General features: G+C 51.0%; 9 protein-coding genes across 9 annotated transcripts; 2 read left to right on the plus strand and 7 right to left on the minus strand.

Annotated features, from left to right (window-relative positions):
• Positions 1 to 156: 156 nt before the first annotated feature.
• LCP9604111_294 (RING finger domain protein) lies at positions 157 to 1,240 on the plus strand (the record flags this gene model as incomplete). Its single annotated transcript, XM_039068609.1, has 2 exons — positions 157 to 358; positions 414 to 1,240. The coding sequence occupies 2 exons, from the start codon at positions 157 to 159 to the stop codon at positions 1,238 to 1,240; spliced, it is 1,029 nt and encodes a 342-aa protein (XP_038932842.1).
• A 421-nt stretch (positions 1,241 to 1,661) lies between these two features.
• On the minus strand, positions 1,662 to 3,401 carry sld2 (the record flags this gene model as incomplete). The annotated part of the gene is made up of 2 exons (XM_039068610.1): positions 1,662 to 3,175; positions 3,251 to 3,401. 2 exons carry the CDS (start codon positions 3,399 to 3,401, stop codon positions 1,662 to 1,664), a joined length of 1,665 nt encoding a protein of 554 aa, XP_038932843.1.
• A 1,274-nt stretch (positions 3,402 to 4,675) lies between these two features.
• On the minus strand, positions 4,676 to 5,103 carry LCP9604111_296 (uncharacterized protein; the record flags this gene model as incomplete). The annotated part of the gene is made up of 2 exons (XM_039068611.1): positions 4,676 to 4,750; positions 4,804 to 5,103. The coding sequence occupies 2 exons, from the start codon at positions 5,101 to 5,103 to the stop codon at positions 4,676 to 4,678; spliced, it is 375 nt and encodes a 124-aa protein (XP_038932844.1).
• A 639-nt stretch (positions 5,104 to 5,742) lies between these two features.
• On the minus strand, positions 5,743 to 6,665 carry LCP9604111_297 (sucrase/ferredoxin-like domain-containing protein; the record flags this gene model as incomplete). The annotated part of the gene is made up of 2 exons (XM_039068612.1): positions 5,743 to 6,324; positions 6,375 to 6,665. The coding sequence occupies 2 exons, from the start codon at positions 6,663 to 6,665 to the stop codon at positions 5,743 to 5,745; spliced, it is 873 nt and encodes a 290-aa protein (XP_038932845.1).
• A 1,312-nt stretch (positions 6,666 to 7,977) lies between these two features.
• On the plus strand, positions 7,978 to 12,946 carry LCP9604111_298 (putative C6 transcription factor; the record flags this gene model as incomplete). Its single annotated transcript, XM_039068613.1, has 7 exons — positions 7,978 to 8,709; positions 8,767 to 10,045; positions 10,102 to 10,514; positions 10,573 to 10,627; positions 11,591 to 12,669; positions 12,732 to 12,867; positions 12,921 to 12,946. 7 exons carry the CDS (start codon positions 7,978 to 7,980, stop codon positions 12,944 to 12,946), a joined length of 3,720 nt encoding a protein of 1,239 aa, XP_038932846.1.
• A 201-nt stretch (positions 12,947 to 13,147) lies between these two features.
• On the minus strand, positions 13,148 to 13,976 carry LCP9604111_299 (SDR family NAD(P)-dependent oxidoreductase; the record flags this gene model as incomplete). The annotated part of the gene is made up of 2 exons (XM_039068614.1): positions 13,148 to 13,334; positions 13,393 to 13,976. The coding sequence occupies 2 exons, from the start codon at positions 13,974 to 13,976 to the stop codon at positions 13,148 to 13,150; spliced, it is 771 nt and encodes a 256-aa protein (XP_038932847.1).
• A 467-nt stretch (positions 13,977 to 14,443) lies between these two features.
• Positions 14,444 to 14,824, minus strand: LCP9604111_300 (uncharacterized protein; the record flags this gene model as incomplete). The annotated part of the gene is made up of 1 exon (XM_039068615.1): positions 14,444 to 14,824. One exon carries the CDS (start codon positions 14,822 to 14,824, stop codon positions 14,444 to 14,446), a length of 381 nt encoding a protein of 126 aa, XP_038932848.1.
• A 556-nt stretch (positions 14,825 to 15,380) lies between these two features.
• LCP9604111_301 (uncharacterized protein) lies at positions 15,381 to 16,971 on the minus strand (the record flags this gene model as incomplete). Its single annotated transcript, XM_039068616.1, has 4 exons — positions 15,381 to 15,713; positions 15,770 to 16,141; positions 16,192 to 16,783; positions 16,838 to 16,971. The coding sequence occupies 4 exons, from the start codon at positions 16,969 to 16,971 to the stop codon at positions 15,381 to 15,383; spliced, it is 1,431 nt and encodes a 476-aa protein (XP_038932849.1).
• Positions 16,972 to 17,543: 572 nt separating this feature from the next.
• Positions 17,544 to 21,099, minus strand: LCP9604111_303 (bifunctional cytochrome P450/NADPH--P450 reductase; the record flags this gene model as incomplete). Its single annotated transcript, XM_039068618.1, has 4 exons — positions 17,544 to 20,092; positions 20,142 to 20,582; positions 20,660 to 20,905; positions 20,979 to 21,099. The coding sequence occupies 4 exons, from the start codon at positions 21,097 to 21,099 to the stop codon at positions 17,544 to 17,546; spliced, it is 3,357 nt and encodes a 1,118-aa protein (XP_038932851.1).
• Positions 21,100 to 21,274: the final 175 nt, after the last annotated feature.

Here is a 21,274-nt window from a genome sequence, read left to right on the forward strand (position 1 = left end):
ATAGTTGGGAGAGAAAGAGGGTTGAAGTCGCAAAAACGAGCAGGCGCGGTGACGGAGCTCCCGAGAAATCGGTTTTGCCGCCGAGAACGCGATAAACGGGACAAACGTGACTTCGAGAATTCAACACCTGCAACCCACCCCTAGCATGTCGCCTGTATGGATGATGTCGATTTGCGACAGGAAATCCTCCAGCAGACTCTTAAAGAGGTAGCTGGTGAGGAGAAAGAGGCGGCAAATCCTTGTGTTATTTGCCTAGACACTATCACCGAGCCCTGTGTGGCACAGCCATGCCACCATGTCAACTTCGACTTCCTCTGCCTTGTTAGTTGGATCGAACAGCAACCTAAATGCCCCCTATGTAAGAAACCAGTGGGCAAAATACCGCTGACTAGACCTGACTGACAATCCAACAGGTAAAGCCGAGTTGACAGCGGTGCAATACGAACTCAACGCCACACAAGGTCCGAAGCTATACAAGGTCCCGTCTCCGAGCGCAACATTCCCGACAGTTCCAGTTACTAGTCGATCACGTCCTGGCAATCGCTACGGCCCACGGGGAGGGCGACGTCCTCCACCCCCGCCGCGACCACAGTCAGATGACCCGCTCGAGCGCCGGCGCAATGTCTATCGCAACCGAACATACTCCATGCGAGTCGGGTCCAATCGGTTATCTCAGTATCGAGAATTGACACCAGACCTCTTCGCTCGTGACGAGGAGCTCGTCTCGCGTGCTCGGAAATGGATTCGCCGCGAACTACGAGTCTTCTCCTTCCTGAATCCGGAACCGGAGCATGAAGAGCGGATATCTCACCAAGTTTCGCGTCCTGGACCTCAGCGGCTGGAGAATCGCAGGGCGAATAATGCCGAGTTCCTGCTGGAATATGTCATCGCTATCTTGCGCACGGTCGATCTCAAAGGCAGTGCTGGACAAGCGGAGGAGCTGTTGCGTGATTTCATCGGCCGCGAGAATGCATGTCTGTTCCTCCACGAATTGCAGGCGTGGCTGAGAAGTCCATATAATTCCTTGGAGGACTGGGATCGTCATGTTCAGTACTCGAATACTCCGCGAAGTGTGTCTGACGGAGGAAATAGGGATGGTCGCTCGGGTCATAGACCGACTCCTGTGAACAATCGGAGTAGACCACAGAGGTCCCGAAGACCATATAGGTCCAGGTCTCAAGATGCGATTGATCGCTCCAGGCGGCTGCAGCAAGCTCAACAGCGATATAATCCATATTAGATGTGCAACTAGATATGAAGGTGTTACATCCATATTGTTAATAATTGTCTAGGGAAATAATCAATCTCTGGTTCCCACGTTAAACCGTTTCAGACTTTGTGCTTTTCATTTAGAAATAATATTTTCCTCCCATGCAACTCTCTCTTTGCGACTTCGAAGTCGATCAAGTACTGTACCTAAATCTGGGGGATGAACATAATCCCGGATTATGAACTGGTACTATTATTCAATTGCGGTATCGATTATTTCAGTGTTTAGTACGTAGTTCTCAGATCTGGACAGGCAGGGTAGAGGGCTCGGGGGTATTGATGCGCTATGAATATCTGAGATATGAGATGCTATGTAGTTATGCTAAATATGAATGTTTTAATGTAGTCGTCTCTCCATCCACGAATGAAGAACAAGTAGGGCTGACCGATTCTTATTTCCGGCGGAAACGCCCTCTACCCCGAGAGGAACCTCCTCTGTTGATGCTTATTGATCGATAGTTCGCATGAGCTTCGGCTTTGATCTTCCGAGGACGAGGTTTCTTTGCTTCGACAGTCTCAGCAGGCTTCTTCGGAGGTTTCCCCATGGGTTCTTGTTCCTGTGGCTTCACGGAAGAGGATGAAACAGCTTCCTTGATTCTCTCCGAGAAACTCTTCGGTCTGGCAACAGGCTTTGGCTGTCCTGCGAATTCAGGGTCATCGTTCGAGTCGGAATCAAATTCGGCCTCGGTATCAAGCTCGGGCTCCGACATGGTATGAAGGGAAGCGGCCTCATCCGCCCGTTCAATGTCACTCGGGACATCATCCCAGCCGTCACTAGCCGCAGGTGGCTGTTGCGTCTCCGGAACTGCTACAACATCATCTTCATGTTCCGAGTCCTCATTCGCAAGAGCTGGGTTTGGTTTGGGCTTGGGTTTCGGCTGATGAATAACCGGCCTCATAATCACTCGTCGCGTCGTCCGTTTCTGGCCCTTCTTCTTGTATTTCCGGTTCACATCTGGTCCTTGACTATCCTCAACCTGGATCTTGGCAGCTTCTTCCGCCTCTGCCTCTTCCTCCATCTCGCGCATCACATCCCAGTCGTCATCCATACGCTCCTCCTCCATATCCCGCAGTCCTTGGACTAAATGCGTTAGCCCCTTGCTGGCAAATCTTTGCGGCTTACGCGAGACAATAGGACTGAGTCCTGGACCATCATGCTTTGCACTAAGTGGAGGATATCGACCAGAGTTGGACCGACGGAGGAAAGATGGTGTCCCAGATTGCGCTTCCTGGGGTGATATTTCATGTGCTGGGTTTAGCAGATTTGTGCTCTGTGAATCTGCATTATCGGTCGCTTCCACCATGGCGGCATAACGCATTGTCGTCGGTGTTGCGAATAGATTTGCAAGATAGAACTGCTTGGTCTCAGATGCAGGGGTTCGCGCAAGCCTGGGCGTCTCCTGCTGAGGCTCTTCTTCCGGGGCCTCGGGGATTGTGCTTACGGGCTTTCGTTTGGAGGGTGTGCGGAATGCGGCAGCTAGGTTATTCGTTCGCCTTGTGGCGGAAGGCGTTCCACCACTCCCGCCAGATTCAGATAGCATGTCGAACAGGCCCAATGTCTTTCCGTCACGCTGAGGCGTAGGCCCAATTGCGGCCTTTAATGGCGATGGTGCTGGTAGTCCTTGCCGGTGTGTACTGGGACTAAAGAGTCTGCGAAGAGTCGACGGCGAGTCATACGGATCCAGTTGTGCAGGGTGGTGCTTGGTACGATTGTTGGATGGAGTCGCAAAGAGCCCTCTGGACGATTTGCGGGGTGTGACTTGGAGAGATGTACTATCCTGACCGGGGGGAGATGCATGTTTCCGCTTTTTCGAGTGGCTTTCATATCCCTCCTGTCGACTGTTTTCGCGCCGGCTTAGAGATGCTTCAAGTGCCTTGAGACGACTGTATTCCTTGTATTTAGCAGCTAGTGCATCGAAACGTTTTTCCAATTAGTGATTTATTTTTTTAGACATTATGCAACACGAGATTATCGACCTACCGATATCCGCGTTTTGTTTGATATCATCGCGTCCAGCTTTGCGGCCCCTATTGGCTGACGAGAAGGCTTTCTCCCACGTTTTCAATTCGGCGCGAACATTGACAGCTTGTGCACCGACCTCAGCACTGGAAGTCAGAGCGTTGTCGGCCATTATTGCATTGTATGTGGTATCAGACAACCTAGAAGAAAAGCAGTCCGTAAATCCATCGATGCGCGTCACGCGACGCGAACTGATTAACGACAAGATTGGTAGGCGGTCTAATTCTGCAATTATCAATCATTTCAATCAACACCACGGAGTGACTACTCCTTGGAAAGGATATGTTCATCGGCTTAATTTGCCCAAGGTAATAAAATGGTGGCTTTCTAGGGCTATGTACTTTTACCTAGGAAAAGGAATGCCGAGGATCATCCATCATAAGTGGACTTACTGCCAATCGTACATTGTAGCGCATTCCCTCCCAGCTACCCGTACGACCACTCGGGGGGAGGTACGTAGATAGTCACTACTGGCAATGATACAGCGAATTGGAAGTATTTAAGGGCTTTGAGATCTCCAGCGGCCAATGTCTTATCTCTAAGTGCATATCTAGGCTCATACGTGTGGATTGATACGTAGTTAGGTTTTGTGTTGTTGGTGTCTTTTTCTGACTGACCAAAAGCTTGTCGTAACAGCACTTTGCTCTAGACGAGACACAGCTCTGGCATAGTAGCTTTCTAATATCGCATTTCGCCCGGCGTTATTTGCAAGGATGATACGGTCCTTGAACTATACGCTCACATTTCGGGGGCATAGTTGTACGGTTGTCATTGTGGTACAACACGAAGGAAGTGAGAAAAAAGTGGGAGTCATCGTACTAGGAACCTGGGAAGGCCTTGGTCAAGATAACCGAAGCGGAGACGCGAAGAACGGCACCTAGCGAAAATTGACGGATGTTCCAACTGCTCCACATGCGAAGGACTAAAGAAGTGAAGCCATCCCTCCTTTCGTAGTCGCAACAGAAATATTGGGATTATGGAGCAATGACCCCGCGGAAAACTGTTACCTCATCTTCATCCCCGACAAGCGAGCCATACCAAATACCAAACGCCGCTCCACTGCCGACTCCACAAACTAGGGACCCCATGCGACCCCATTCTCCGTCTCCATCTGCATCTCCACGTTAAAGCAAGGAAGAAGATCCACAGCTCCGCCGGCACCACTGATCTCTTCCATCCAAACCTGAGACACGTACGAAGGGCATATCATCGCGAGGCTCATAGTATCGTGCTCAAAGATTGTGAGCATGTCACTGCCCGTATCATTTAGCATGCTGATATGGAAAAAGGCGCCATTACCACCTTCCAATAGCGGAAGACGGATACGCGCTTTGAGCTAAAGCCAAAACCGCATTTAGAGGATAGTTCAAAAAAAAGGGAAAGGGATTAGTGTCCATGAATGTAAGGGCCATGTCCATAGCTGGCCTTCTGTACACATTGCTGCGAGGTACGGTTCCCACGCTATGTTATATTAGCGATAACAGAAAAGATAATAGAGATTAGATCAAGCTTACCTCGCAGAAATACGGCTTCTTGGCCGCAATACACTCTTCTTGGCTGGCAACACGCCCGTCGACCACGAATACCTCGTCGTTCACCGTGATTGTTCCGTTTTGATAAAGCTCAATCACGGTGGCGACATTCTTCGCTTGACTTGGGCGGTAGAGAGGGTCATTCGGATCAAGCACGCGCGCAAGAGCGGCAGCTCTCTGCTCGTTGGTGGGTGGAGGGCGAGGCAAGCGGGGCTGCTCCCAGAATTCAGCGGGAGGTTGTTTCTCGGAATTCTGATTGGATTCTTCGGGGGTTGGCGACATTTTGGATTCTGTAAAATGGAAGAGAAGAAGCAAAGGAGAAGGTCTTACTGAGTTGACGAAATGGTTAGATTCAAACCGCCTACCAATTGTAGGTCGCTCGTTACGCATATGACGGTTTCCGAGTAGCACGGCGAGGAGCAAACATCGTTCGATAAGAGAATGAACTGCCTGGCTTCAGTCGGGGAGCAGCTTCGAGATTTTAATTATAATCACACGTCATTTTCGCTTCTGTTGGTCGCAGTCCTTCTGCTCTATTTTCTAGACAGCTATATCGAATGTCGTCATCAATCTGCGTCCACGGCACCTCTCCCCGAGCAGTGCCTGTTCAAGGATAATTCACTCGGTACTAGATTATAAGAAGCCATTCGTACCGTAGCGACTCTAGAAGAAGGATATTAGAGTTTAACAGAGTGAAAGTTGCCTTGAAGCATGCTCCGGATAAAAAAAACGATCTGATTTGATCACTGTGGTTCCTGGTGCAATGCAAGAGACAGAAAAAGAGCGAAAAGGATTTGATACATAAAACTGACCATTCAACTCTCGCCCAAAGAGCCCTGTCTTCCTCCTATTTCCCTCGCTATGAATGCATTAAAGATCGCCATTTGAATCAAAGCTAAACCTAGCACCATTATCTTCCCATTACCAACTCGTCAACCCTTTCACCCGATCAAACCCACCCCTCAACTGCGACTCAGGATGAACAACCTTCCCCTGAAGAATAGTGTACTTAACAATGCCCTCGCAATGCTCAGGCCGCACACGCGCAAGCCAAATCATCTGCTGGTCCTTCTTGCGATAGATCAAAACATTCGCAGAGAACTTGTGCCCGCCGACATGCGATACGAAGAAGATGCCCACCCCGCCGACCCGGGAGTCATCCGGATCCCGGTCGAGTCCCAGCGGACGGAGTTGTCGCTCCAGCTCGCGCTTGATGAGTGGCGCTGTGATACCACAGCGCGCATCTCGGCGTCCGTGCGAGCACAGTAATACCACGTAGTCGAGTTCACAGGCTCGAGCGTTCATTCCATTCGCGGGAGAGCCATTTTGCTGGTCGCTGGGGTGATCGATGTATCTGGCTATCAGATCTGGGACGTCCTTTTGCGTGACGGAGTCGACGTATGTGAATGACGGGAGGATTAGTACTGTGGTGGCTTGGGTGGGACTTTCGTCTGTAGTTGGCTGTTCTGGAGGGGTGAGATTTGATGCTGACACCTTGATACGCTGGATCGGGTGTTAGTGGTGGTAGGCTACATTTTGATTATAAAGCTTACACCGTGGTCTGATTTTGCCCCGTCGAATGCTTCCATCAAGCTTCCTGTCGTGTTTTCGACATTCTTCTCCTTCCAGTCGGATTGCCCCGTTGCGACGAGAACATGGGTCTGGAATTCTTTGATATCGCCATAAAGAGGCCTTGAAGTTTCGACTTTGACTTTGGACGGGAACTTCACTGTGCAGTCGGCGCAGTCATTTAAACATTCGGGGCCGTCCGTTTTGGGATCCACTTTAGGAAAGAGGTAGTCGTTGGTGCCCGCGCGGCCCAAGGAAAGCAAGGAACGCAACATGGTTGGAGGTCTGATAACGCTGTGAAGGCAAAGTTGAAAATTGAAAGTCAAGGCTATGAGGCGTTTTTTGAAGTTCAGGGTTGCCTCCAGGGCTGGAAATGTGGAGATAGATATAGAGCTCAGTATCTCCGAGAGACTATACTCCGTACTCCGAGCCGGGACAAAAAACCCGAACCCCGAGCTAATAGGGTTATCTCCAGACTTGGGTCTCTGGTGTTAAGTGGAGATCATTATACGAGACCCTTTTTTATCTCGGGGATGGCTTTTTAGTTTAGACTGACGGCCACTTAAGAGTCCATGTATTTGATCTTTATCTGGCATGTGAAAGGAACCTTGGGAGCTCGCATCCTGCTAACTTCAGGGCACTTCATTGATCCCAATGAGGTGTACAGCCCAATCTTATCAGATCACTCAACATCAACCTCAAGTTTAGCTACGTTGAAGAATGACACATACTGCTGTCTGTGATATCTATGAGCATTGATACTTGTGCTTCTTGTATCGCATCGAAAATCTCATTAAAGCAAGGTGTAATAGAACAACTAGCTCCCGATGGGGGCAGCACTGGTGTAACGGGCTTGACGTCGGCGTCGGGGTGTGTTCAGGCCAGGCCCATAGTCATCAGATGGAACAATAGCTGTGCATGGAGTACTATGCAATTACTCGTACGAGCAAGGCGAGAAAACCAAGGGAATCAAGTTCCATGTACGCATACAACATATAGGGGCAGTGTTGACATGGATCGTGGTGGTGATTATGGCTGTTCTCGTGATTCAAAACTAGACCAACATCGGGAATATCGCGTGTCGTTGGTGCCCAGAGATTGCCAAGGGATGCAGTTGCCCATCCGCAATGCTTGAATGCTTTCCGATAGGCCTTCGGGGATTTTCAGTCCCGAAATGTCATGGAAAGGAAGATACCCATGTCCATTCCATGCAAGCCAAGTAAACCCCTTAGTGGGGTCTGGATTGTTCACGGAACCATCGGGACTGGAATATGTGGGCCGGGGAAAGTAAACCCGATAGACAACATGAGGGAAATTGTGAAAGAATAAGAAAGAAGAGGAATTGCTTATTCTTTCATCATTCGAGTGATGTATAAAGAAAAGAAGATGAAGACAAACAAAACAAAAAAAAAAGAAATTGCCACGCGACGTCGGTCAGACTTTCCAGATTGGGCGGCTCCACGGGCGCAGAGCGGGACCACGTAAGCGGGAGCTGGAGCCTATTCCCAGAACTTCTCAAACATCTCGGACGTAAGGTCTTTCCTAAGTATAACCCGAGCCTCCAAGGTTATCTTCAACACCGAGTGCATGGATGTTCAAGGGAATGCCCAGCCCGAACGCGTGCGGAAGCGTCGCCGCCGCACAATGGCGTGCACGCAGTGTCGCACGCGCAAGTTGCGATGCGATCGCGAGTATCCCACTTGCAGTCGCTGTCTAAAAAGCAGAACACCGAACAAATGCACATATGAAGATGGCTTTTTATGGCAGCAGCCCACCACCGTCCCGACTAATGCATTTGCCTCCGACCGAGGGTCTGCGGTACCTATGCCTAGAGATACACCAGTCGACACACCCCGGGATTCGGGGATACCGATGGTGTCAAACCGGCCGGAACCTTTCCCAATTAGTGAACCGTTCCCAACTAGTGAACCACCTCGTCTGGCAAGGGCTGGCGGTCCAATGCATCACGAGTACCATGGTCTTACCGGGCATGCGCTTGCGCCGCCCTATCGAAGTCGACCACACGACAGAGAGCGAAAGGACTGCTTTTTGGAAACTGTTCTCGGTGTGCCTAAGGCTGCTGTTAATCAGGAACCTTACCTGAATACGGGTCTTTTACAGCGTCCCAAGCGCCCAGCGCCGGCGACGGAGCATGATATGCAAACACCGTCGCAGGTCGACGATCCGCACATTGACGAAGAAGAGGACCCATTGTCACCTACGGACCAGCTCGACCTCTCTCCTCGAATGATGATGAGGGGGCGTGAGACCAAAACGCGGTTTAGCGGATCGGGTATCTTTGCCAGTCTAGTTGCACAGGTCTGCTCTCACCATTTAGATTCTAATTACCAAAATACGGAGGCTGACTATTATTAGTTTCCGGATATAAAGCCATTTGCAGATGAGATCAGGCTTTCTACCCCAATCTTCACGCAACTTCAGTCAGACCTAAGAAGGGTTAAACGCGGGCTATTGAAACATATGGTGCTCAACAGGCCCTTCCCCGATCCTACGACGGCTTCGCTGATTAACATGCTGCCCTCGCGTGGTGTGGTCGATGAGCTTGTCGGGTTGTATATCACTTATATCGAGTCTACTCACCGCATTCTTCATGTTCCATCCTTCCTACGAGAGCTTGACCAATTTTGGGCCATGTTAGACAGCCCGGCATCAATATCTGCTGCCTTTACAGTTCAGGTACTGTTGGTCCTTGCCTGTGCCTGGAACCTTGCAGATTTTGCTAGTCTGCAATCAAAAAGTGCGGGCGAACTCAAGTGCCAGTGTGCAGTGGAGTGGACGTTGCACGCAGGACAATGGATCGAGAATCTTCACACAAAGCGCCCGGAGATCACATCAATGCGACTATCGATTCTGTTGATTTTGGCGCGCAACGCCCACGGGATGAAACGCAGCCAGGCTTGGCTCACAACTAGTACATTGGTCAAGCAAGCAATGATGGCGGGATACCATCGCGATCCAAGCCGATACACACGTATCTCTGCATTCAACAAAGAGATGCGGCGGCGAATATGGACAACCATTGTAGAACTGGACCTGCAAATTGCTCTTGACCGGGGGATGCCACCGTCAGTACAAAGCTTCGACTACGATACGGCTCCAGGGCTGAACATTTACGACGACGAGATCCATGAGGACAGTACTGAAGTTCCCGGAAGCCGGCCATTGAATGAAATCACCGACTCCTCGTTCCAGTCTGTTCTGAGTCGCTCACTACCTGTCCGCCTCCAAGCATGTTCCCTCATGCACTCCCCACGAATTAACTGTCGATATGAGGATATTCAGCGTCTGGACGGTGAGCTCAACCGCCATCTTTCTCGAATTCCTGCGTGGGTTGCAGCAGACCCCAGCGACATCATTACACAAAACAAGATCATACTATGGAAAGGCTTGATTGAGACCAAACTTTGCCAGTCTCTACTGTCTGTCCACACTCCTTTTGCCATCGAAGCACTACAAGAAACACTCTTTGCTCCCTCCGCGCGTACTCGCATGGATGCCGCAACCAGAATACTGTCAACCCAGCGCCGGCTACACGACATTTCACGAACGCTGTCGCTATGTATGCTTGGTGAATGGACTATCCAAGCCTACATTTCCATCTGCCAAGTGCTACACACAACCGAATTCGATGCCTGTAAGTTTTTTTTATTATAATACTTGACTATTAGAACCAAACCTGATAATTTGCAGCCCAACCCTCATCCATCTCCTCTGCCTTCATTCTCCACAATATACCCGGTATCCCCGAATCGCTCCTATCACTCGTTGAAACAGCCCTGATCGCCTTGGAAGAGCGCTCCCTTTTGGTGACCAAGGGAGCCAAAGACTATTATTTCCTCTCAACGATCGTCGGACTAGTCAAAGCCCGACTTTGGCCCGCACAGGCAACTATGTACAAGCAGCAGGTTGTCGAGCGGGTCCTGTCATTTGCGCAGATCCTCTTCTCTCGGCATATGAACTGCGACCACCTCGGCGATAAGGGGATGGGCAATTTCAAGGACAACCAGGTGGCTGCATTCATGGCGGCTCCAACAATGGTGCCCGTCATGCAGGCCGAATTTGATCCCAATGGGATGCACCCGCCACTGCAATCTGGCGGCATGGTGAGTTCCATTCTATCCTTGGTTCTCGTCTTCTTTTGTGCTAACTGGGAATTTCTAGCCATCTGGCGATTTCGATCCTTTCTTGGACATCTTCGATTGGGAGGATCTGACAAGTATGACATTTCCCTGTTGAATGGAACAGTTCGGCCAAGCTTTGCGTTTTTCTACGGACTGCACGATACACACTTCCACTTTCTGCATTTGCTGTACTCCTAAAATTTGTACAATAGTTGAACTTGCTCAGGATACCCATAGTAAATACCAAGAAATATAGTTATGACAATGCGGTCATTCAGATATCATTGCGCAATCATGAATATTGTGACTCGATCGGGTCCACCATGAGATCATGATCGAAGGCACCAGGATTGACAGCATGCAGGGGGTGCAGATCGGACAAGGGAAAGATCAATGCCATGCTTAGCACGGATTCTTATTTGCACCCTTACTGACAAGTGCCGAGCCTTATATGTGACTATTTTTCTCTAGCTTTGACGGTTTTGCGTTGCTTTGCCTTGTAAAGTGAAGCCTTGTTTGTTACTGATCGTCATGCTACGTAGCTATTGTGGGGATGATATTCAATAATCGACTTTGCAGATCGGGGTCCAAGGCCTACGAACAAGCTTTGCAGATCATACCGCAGTGCCTTTTCAAGGACAATACAAAACAGCAGAAATATAAGCAATAGGATGAACTAAAAATGTAATCTGATACTGATTCATTCTAACGAAAGCCAATCAGAGGACCCTGTACCTGATACTTGGGGGTCTGGTACCTGGCAGTACCTCAGCTCAAGGCATAGAATGGCTCTGGATCAGGTACCCCCAGGTACCATTCCAAATATAGCGGCGTCTATGTAAACCCCCTAAAACACTTGGCTTTGGCACTAACTTGAGGCTCGAGGGCTGTGCTTTTTTGGATTTCGCTTTTTTCCTTGCGTTGCATATTTATACGGAGTACCATGTGTATCTCTCCGCTTTACTCCACCCGTTCTCTTCCCCTTTTCCCTGCATTGACTGGACATTAATCAGAGAGTCATGGGTATCACGATCTAATAACCCCAATTCCCCGGCCAGCCAGGCCAATCTCTTTCATAAAATCCCTGCATCCACAACGGGGATATAATCCAATGTACATAATCCCGACGATGCATCACCTCCCACTACTCTTATCAATAATCATCGCGGTCGCAGCTCCACTAGCAGGGGCCATCCCAGCCCAAGCCGGGACACACAGTGCGACACAAGTATACCAAACAACCGACAAATACCCACTCGCAAACCCAGGCAACATCCCCGCCCACGACCCAAACATCATCCTACACGATGAGCACTACTACCTATTCAAAGGCGGGATCAACATCCCAATTTTCAAATCCGCCAATATATCCGGGCCATGGGAAAAGCTCGGCACAGTCCTAGCCGGCGACAGCATAATCCGCAAAGGCAACCGGGCACGACCCTGGGCGCCAACAACAATTGAAAGAAACGGCACATTCTACTGCTACTACACGCTGAGCGCGCGAGGGTCCCGCGACAGCGCGATTGGCGTCGCGACGACAACTGCCCTCGATGGCAGTCCCTGGACTGACCACGGCGTCGTCATTAACACGGGCACGGGTGCTGGGTCGGGGGTGTGGCCGTACACGATCACGAATGCCATCGATGCGTCTGTGATTGTTGACCGGGACTCTGGCCAGGCGTATCTCAACTACGGAAGCTTCTGGCGTGATATATGGCAGGTCCCGCTGGCGGATGATCTGCTTTCTGTGAAAGATGCTGATAAGCCGGATGCGGTGCAGTTGACATTTCTCCCACGTGTTAAGCCTAAGCCTGAGGAGGGGTCGTGGATGAGTTTTCGGAATGGGTTCTATTATGTTTGGTTTAGTCATGGGAAGTGCTGTAACTTCCAGAGTGGTTTCCCTGCGCGTGGGAAGGAGTATAGTATTCGGGTTGGGAGGTCGAAGAGTGTGCGTGGGCCTTTCGAGGATAAGGATGGGAGGTCTTTGCTCGATGGGGGTGGCACGGTGGTTTATGGTTCTAATCATGGGGTTGTGTATGCGCCTGGTGGCTTGGGAATCTTGGCTGGGAATAATGACGTGTCGGATATTCTCTACTATCATTATTTGAATACGTCGATTGGCTTTGAGCATGCGGTGAGTTGTTCTTGTCTTTGTCGTCGGGTTGGGATTTGAACTGATATTTCTCGCTCTCGCAGCAAGCTCAGCTCGGCTGGAACTATCTGGACTACGAGGATGGGTGGCCGGTGCCTACGGAAGGCCAAGATGCTACTACGGCCAATGTCGCCTTCGGTTATGGACCTCCTAGCTGGGGTTACCTAGCAAGTGTTTTGGGTAAGAGGATAATCTCCTATTTTATGTGTGTTGTATGCTGATACTGAGTTTAGGTGTATGGCTGTGCATGGGGCCATAGTAGTGGTCAAGTCTTGTTTCTCAAATTCCCTCACGTTCCTTTCTTCGCAATTTTCAGCGATTGTTCTATATAGCGTTTTTATTCCCGACATTATGCCTATGAATCGATCTAGCGAGCATTTCATTCAATATATGTCATTGGAATATCAAGCCATGGCGCTAAACCCAATCCATGCCCTGACCTAATCTTATACCATCAAACTTATTCCCAACCACCATCCACACTAACAATCTGTCCAGTCGTATACGACGAAGCATCACTGAGCAGAAAAACAACCGTTTGAGCAACCTCCTCGCCCGTCCCAATGCGCGGGATACTAGCTGGTGGCATACTAATCCCACCCTGAATCTCCTTCGCCATGTCCAGCAAAGGCGTCTGAATAGAACCACTACCACAAAACCCAATTAGAAAAACCCACCGAAAAGCACTCTTCCCCAAATACTCACGGCGCAACAGCATTAACCCTAATACCCGGCCCCACCTCCTTAGAAACCGACTTTGTCAACCCAGAAACAGCATGCTTCGTAGTCGAATAAGCAGCATGCAACGCAAACCCCTTAATCCCCTGAATACTCGACGCATTAACAATACTGCCCTTCCCCCCAGGCGCAGTCGCCGTAATCGCCCGCAGCTGCGCGCGCAGACAGTACATCAACCCGGTGACATTAACCCGCATCAACATATCCCACTCGGCGTCGTCCTGGTCGACGAATTTGCTAGTGCCGTGGTTCTTGCCGATCGTGCCGGCCATGTTGGCTGCGCCGTCCAGTCGGCCGAAGTGCGAGACTGTGCTGGCGATCCAGTCTTGTACGGCGCTTGCGTTGCTGATGTCTAATTCCGTTGTGGTGATTGTCGACGCTGTGGAGGAACTGGAGTCGGTTTCGATTATTTGTCGTGCTGCTGAGAGGATTTGCGAGCTTAGGTCGGCGAGGGCGAGGAGAGCTCCTTGCTTGTGTAGTTGGCGTGCTACGGCTAGGCCGATTCCGCTGAGCCCGGTTATGGCGTATACTTTGCCTTTGACGGAGTCCATTGCGGTGGGGTTTTTGATATGTTTGGTCTGGGAATGAGAGATTTATGAACTTGGAGAGTAGCTGTGTTACTTGAATGATCGCGGGGATCGGAGATTCTCCGTGGCTAATATGTATGCATGTCCGGGTATATTCGAGCTGCATACAACATAGATAATAGGCTAAATGATGTGTAGAAAGTTGAATACCCGTCTGCCCCACGAGATCCATTTGTATAAAATCGAGAGGATATACATACCTTACGAAAGCAAGCATAGAGTTTGCATAAGATGATGATAATAGCCTTGGCTTATTGATTTGATCAATGCATCAGCTGTGTATTCTATTGACCTAAGCCATATTAATTGAATATATATCCGCGACTTGTCTTGCGTGTATCAGCTTTCCAGATTTACATCAATATGCCCACATCTAACCAACTCCAAAATCACAAATGGGTATCTCAAAATGCAAAATCAACACTCCAATCTCAAATAAACATCCCCGACAGAAGCATTGTCCCAACCACCAAAGCCACCCATCCCACCGGCCGCCTCACAGCCCCAGAATTCTTCTCCGTTTTGGTCCCATATACAACCCCATGAGCATTCAAGCAGTACATAACTTTCTTCGCCTCGGCCGAAGAAGGCACATCACAGATCGCCGTACAAGGATCGGGATCCTCATATATCCACACCCCATTCGGGCAGCAGGACTGCAGAACAGCTTTCATATCCCTGTCCGGGGCTTTCGTCTGGTACAGCGGCACCTGATTATAATATTCGATATTGGCGGGGATGGCGGGCACCGCGTCGCGCAAGTCGTAGCACTCGGCCGGCTGTGTGAATCGTGTGACGTTGGAGTCGCTCATTATGGGGGGTGTCATGGTGTTTTCCCTTGCCGGGTGATCCGGTGCGAATGCTTTCGCGACGCGACGCGAAACAGTATTTTAGCTGTTATTTATGGCGGGGGTGTGCAGTGCTGTTGATCGGGGTTCGTGGAGAGAGAGGGAGGCGTGGTTCAACAATGCAGAGAGGCGGGATGGTCGGGGGAGTAGAGAGAAAGGACATTCGGGGATTGTTCAGAGCATATGGAACTAGTAATTCCCTCCAGGCCTCTCTTTTTTTACTCCTGAGCACGGGGGGGGGCAAAGCGCCAAGCCCGCATTCCCGGACGTTGGAGATATTCGCCTGACAAGTGGAGATGCGGGCCTGAGTATTCAGCTTGCAGCGAACTCCTTTTTGGGCATCAATCTAGGTAATGCTGTTAGAGTGAGACAAAAAGGGGAAGTGGGAACTGATATTTCGATTTCTCCTTGCTGGGCTATTTACTTGGTGAGCTATATTGCATGTCTTTCTATATACGGACTAGTACGGAGGACTTCTGCTCCTTTATCCCCTCGAGGGCAACGACCCTTACGGTCAGATTTACAGCCGAGCGGTTTCATTGGCTCGCTTCCACATTTTCTTCCTACGCTCATGTCCTTCGTTGAAATCAGACAGCCATTTCTGATCGAACGGAGGTAGGCGCCGCCCTGCACCACCACGAGGTTCCCCGGCTAGATGGCGGAGGCTCTCGAAGTAGGGCTCGAAGTCGGGGTTGATGACTGTGAAGGCGGGGCCATCGCTCTTCTCTGCGATGCGGTCGGTTTCCCATTTTTCTTGCTCGGCGATCGAGGGTAGGGTTATCTTGCCGGCTAAAAAGCGTGCGGCAGCAACAGCCTGCCATTCGAAGACTTTGAAGGTCAACCCAGCACCAACCTGAGAGTCATGTTAGCTTTTGATCCGGGGAAAATTTCTCGACTTGATAGACTTACAGCGCCTACAAAAACAAGTGTTGGATCATGTCTGTAGAAGACATGTTGGTAGAGATCCGGCACACGATTGTTCCGCGTGGCAACCTGAGGCAAGAAAGGCAGAGTCCAGCTGAAGCCAGTTCCAAAAATCAAATAGTCGACATCAGTCTCAAAGGTACCGTCTTCGAAATGCACGGTCCGTTCGCCTTGGTCATTACTCGTAATGTGTGAGATAGGCGGGCGACGCTGAATTTTCGGGTGCTGGAAGGCGAGATCTCCGAAATAGGCGTTGTAACGACCACGAACCACAGCAATGACTGGTGTCTGAGCACTATCAATCAGGCTGACTGCAGTATCAGCAGCAGAAACAGACGCTCCGACGGTTATGACTTTCTGCGATGTGTAAGCAGGTGGTAGAATGACATGGCAGGAACTCCATTTACCTTTCCCCGATACTTCTCAGGCCCACGATAATGCTTCGTATGTTGAACACTGCCAGGATACCTCGCAGCAAACTCCTTCAACCCAGGAATCACAGGGATAAACGGCACTGCGTAATGGCCCGAAGCCACCACAACTGCATCATACTCCTCAGACCACCAGTAATCCGACGTGACACCGTCCAGCACTTCCGTCCTGCGGAATGTAAGCACCCATTTCTTGCTGCTGGGATCTTTGATGGCGCGTTCAACAGTAGTATTATACTGAACAAGATCCTGGTACCCCTTTCGGTTAAACAAGTCCTCAATATACTTCCGGATAACCGAATGGTGTCGGAAAGGCGTGTCTGCGCCATGACGCTCAATCGACCACTGGGATCGAACTGTAGGAATCTCCTCTTGCGAGAACGACATGGCTCCCGCGTTAACATTAGTCTCCAGCGTCGGGTAGACGGGGGAGTCCGTGAAGCGGTCCTGGGAAACTACAGGCGTCCGGCACGGGAGGTGCTCGGGAATTTTGAGAGGCGCATCTGCTGTTCGCGCAGCTAGACCGTCAAAGTCAAACTGCTGTGACGGTTCGTCATCTCTCGATACCCTTTTATTTATTAGCGGGAATCGCTGAAGATAGTAGAGTAACATAGTGACATACCAGCATCCGCCGGCTTTCTCTTGTCTCTCGAATACATGGATGACATCGAATGCTTTCTCTTGTGCTAGTGCATCGACTGTAATGGCGCCAGCTGGGCCGGCCCCGATGATGGCTACGCTCTTGATCTGCGGCATGGTGTGATATTTATGTTTGGTGAGAGATTGGGCGTGTAGCCGCTCTTTATCATCCAATGCCGTCTCGGCCGAGCACCCGAAAAGGCAATATCTGGGGTGCAAATCGTTCGACTCTATCACGCCATTTGACTGTGTTTTAGCGCAAAGTTGGCATTGGCGGCCAATGAGGGCTCTGGATATCGTATATAGGATAGCCGAGGTCAGACTCACGATATGTAAATGAGAACCGCTTTCATTTAATACATTAATGTCGAATTGAACATGCTGAATCACTCACATTACAAGTTTTTCGTCTTTGTCCATCGGCCTGGCATTTCATCCGTTGATCTGATTGGCTGTCGGCATTGAAGTTTTAAGGTCACGTGAGGACATCCCGGGATTCTTCAGGAACTTTATTCTGATTGGCTGGGGGTTTACGCCTTGGAATTCAGGCCATAAAGTCATACTTCTGTGTTTGTTTTTCTAGTTCGGACGTTGAACGGGCATTATGATTTGCTTCAATAACAAGAGATAATGCAATTTGTAAATGATTATACAAGGGGATCGAAGCCCAGGGTGCAAAAGCCGCTAAACTAAGTAAACACATCGGTAGCATACCGCTCCTTCGTCCGCAAATTATCAAAGAACTTCTCAGCAGCCTCATCCTCCCCAAGCTCAGCACCAGGCGGAGTCTCTCCCTTGGCCTTAAGCTCGGCGTGCACAGCACGACGCCTCTCGAGATACATATCCTTGCAAGCCTGGCGGATACCAGCACCAACCCCAGTGCTACCGCACACATAGATTCTCGCGCCTTCTTCAAACAGCTTCACCAGCTCTTCACGGTCCTCGAGCATGACATCCTGGACATGCTGTCCCTTGCTTCCATCGGCAGGACGACTGTACGCCCAGCGGACATCGACAGCGCCCAGCGCAGCCCACTCGGCAAGTTCAGCAGCGTGGATATCGTCCAGGCCCTGGGTGCGGCAGCCGATGTACAGCACTGCCTTGGCGGGCTTCACAGCCACGTTCTCATGCAGCTCATCCGAGTCAGGCGAGCTGCGACGGCCGCGGATCTTCTCCGCGCGGTCCATGACGAATCCGCGGAACGGTGCGAGCCCGCTGCCAGCGCAGGCCATGATCATCGGTGTTTCGAGATCAATCGGCGGCTTGAAGCCGGAGTGCGAGGGGCGGACGGTGATGTGTGCGCGTTCGCCGGCTTGGAGCTCGGAAAGGTAGTTTGATGCGACGCCTAGGTAGAGGTTTTCGTTGCTTTCTGGGGTGGGGTTGGCGAGTGCTGGAGCGCTGAGGACGCTGAAGGTAATCGAGCATTCGGATGGGTCGACTAGCGGCGACGAGGAGATGGAGTACTGTCGCACGCGCATGGGTGGCAGCATTGCGAGGAAATCGCCGAGGGAAATCTTGATTGAGGGATAACGGGTGAGAAGATCCAGCGCGCTGACGCGCTTCTTGACGATTTCTTCGGTGAAGCGGCTGGGGCTGGAGGCGAGATAGCGCAATTCGGCCTGGAGTTCTGCATCCGCAATTGCGGCATCGGCGAGGACATTGAGATCGCGCTTCGAAGCGGGTTGGGATAGCTCGATGTAGGTGGATAGGAGCTCGAAGGCGGAAATGGGCGTGTCGATGGGGATCGAGGGGGAAGCTGTTGAGCCTGAGGGCTTTTGGATTTTAATCACGGCATCCCAGGGGAGGTCGAAGCGGCGGATCGCGCGGCGGACGATTGAGCTTGGGTTGACAGGTAGCACAGCGAGGTAATCACCACACTGGTAGGTCATGTCCGTTGGCAGCTTGAACTTGACCACGCGTTTGGCTGGGGCTCCGGGTGGCGTAAGGAGCTCGTTTTCAATGACAAAGCCCTCTTCGAGCTGGAGACCCAGTGTGGATGCACGCAAACCCGAGCTCACTTCGACCTGCAAGGAAGACTTCGACTTGGCTGCGTTTTCAGGGGTAGCTCCACCGAATTTAGCCATCACGGCCGGCCAGAATGAGGTCTCGCCCCAGCCGTCGAAATCGGTGAACATGTCTGAGTTTGCTGCGTCGGCAAGACCAATCTCACAAAGCTGGTTAGCCCCGTTGTCCTTGGCGATTTGGTCGATGGCCTTGGGAATACGGTAGAAGGTGGACGACCAATCATGATGGCCACAGCCGAACACTGCGTAGTTGACACCTTCCAACTCGCTGCCCTTCAGCCCACTGATCCACTGGAAGAAGTGAGCCGCGTTATCCGGAGGCTGTCCTTCATAAGAAGCTGAGATGAAGACCACAGGCTCGCCCTTGGGGATATTCTGCATGGCTGAGTCCAAAGAACTTGTCTGCGCAGCGTACCCGTAGGCAGTGGCATCATCCGCCAACCTGCGAGCGAACGCCTCGCAGGTTCCCGTGTTGCTGCCATAGAACACGTGCATTGGCTTCAGCTTACCATCCGCGTGTGCGGCGACCTTGGGCTTGCGATCCCGGCTGCCAGCGCCAGTCTCTGGGGGCACAACAGCAGAGCCGCTGAGTTTAACGCTGAGTTGCGTGGGGTCAAGTCCATCTCTCAGGGTTGCCTTCATGTGGAAGTCCTTGGGCTTGATGGTAAGTGTCTGCTTGATGCGGAGATCATAGCTGGGGTTATCCATCTGGAAGTTGAAGTTCTGCAGCAAAATCGCAACCACAAGGAGAGCCTCTTGCCATGCGAACGGCCGTCCAATACAGCCGCGCATGCCGTTTCCAAATGGCTTCCACGCGTTCTTGGGCAGCTTGTCGAAGTTCTCATCGAGCATCCGCTCTGGTCTGAACTCCTCGGCGTCGGGGCCGTAGACCTTGGGGTCGCGATGCATTTTGGTAAGCATAATAGCGATGACCTCATCCTTATTGAGCACATATTTACCACCTCCAAGTGTAACAGGATCTTCGTGGTTCTTCTCGGGGTGGGCGTGTAAGGCAATCATCGGGGCTGTTGGCTTCAGACGCAGCGTCTCGCGCATGACAGCGTTGATGTATGGCAGCTTGGACATGTCATCGACGGTGATCTTGCGTTTACCAATAACACTGTCGACTTCCTCTTGAGCCTTTCTGTATGCGCTCGGGTTCTTGAGAAGATAGTAGAACAGGAATGACAGCATGCCAGAGGTGGTCTCGTGGCCTAAGAAAGTCAGGGCTGAAATATTGCGTCCGTTGGAGGATTCACTTACCAGCGATGAGGAACGTGATCATGTTGTCCACAATCGACGCATCTGTCATACCCTTGCCAGTCTGCGGGTCCCGACCCAGGATAAGCGCATTGAGAAGATCCTTCTTGTCAACGGGGTTCTCCTTCCGCGCATCGACCAATTCCTGAGATAGGTTGCGCAGATACTCGATATCACTCCAGTACTTGTTGTTCTCCGAAGTAGGCAGACTGTTGAGCAAAGCAGGGCGAAGACTGCGATGTCCAGAACCTAAGAGCAAACCAACCATTGCCTCGACAAATGGGTGCATTTCATCATGGTAGAACGAGTTGAAGCGAGTGCCCATAGCGCAAAGAGCAATCGTATCCAGTGTCAAGCGAGTGAAGTCATCCGTAACCTGGATAGGAACGGTAGGGCCAGCCCGAGCCCATTTCATAACCAGTTGAGTTGCAATATCATACATCTCTGAAAGCAAGTTAGCCAAACTCGTTCGTCTGCCTGCGTGCCGCATAGCTCTGACCCGACAGAAAAGGGATACCCACCATCGAACATCCCGCGAATCATCAACGGACCAAAAGCAGGAACAAGAATGCGATGGGCAACCGCCCAGTTCTCTTCGCCGGGATAGTTTGCGGTGAAGAGACCGTCGTTGACACCGTTGCGAATTTCATGCAGACCAGCGGAGACCATTTTGCCGAAACGTTCCTCATCGCAGACTTCATCTACTAGCTCGTGGGAGCTCACGAATACTCGCGGTTTGCCAAAGATGGTTAATCGAAAGATGGGGCCTGAAAGTGAGAAGCACAAGAATTAGCCCATGATGTTCACACTATACGTCCCTGACCGTGCAGATCTCCATACCATAGTTATCGGCCATCTGCTCGAAGCTGTTCACAGGCACCTCGGACTCGATGTCGTAGATGTTTCCCAAGAATGGGACACCCCTGGGGCCCGGAATCGGGACCTCTTTGACTGAAGCCATGGCGTATAAAGTCCGCCGTTCAATTGGGGAGTTTGATCAATTTCAATAGTTGGTGTCGTGTCACAATTTGGAATACGTAATGATGTAAGGGAGCAATGGCGGGGTACCTGGTCGAGGTCGTAATCCGGTCAGCCGCTGTACACTTATGTCGAAATGACCCTTGGAGCTGCAGATG

This window comes from Penicillium roqueforti (genome assembly GCF_015533775.1).
Source record: "Penicillium roqueforti strain LCP96 04111 chromosome Unknown scaffold_01, whole genome shotgun sequence".
Lineage (NCBI taxonomy): Eukaryota > Fungi > Ascomycota > Eurotiomycetes > Eurotiales > Aspergillaceae > Penicillium > Penicillium roqueforti.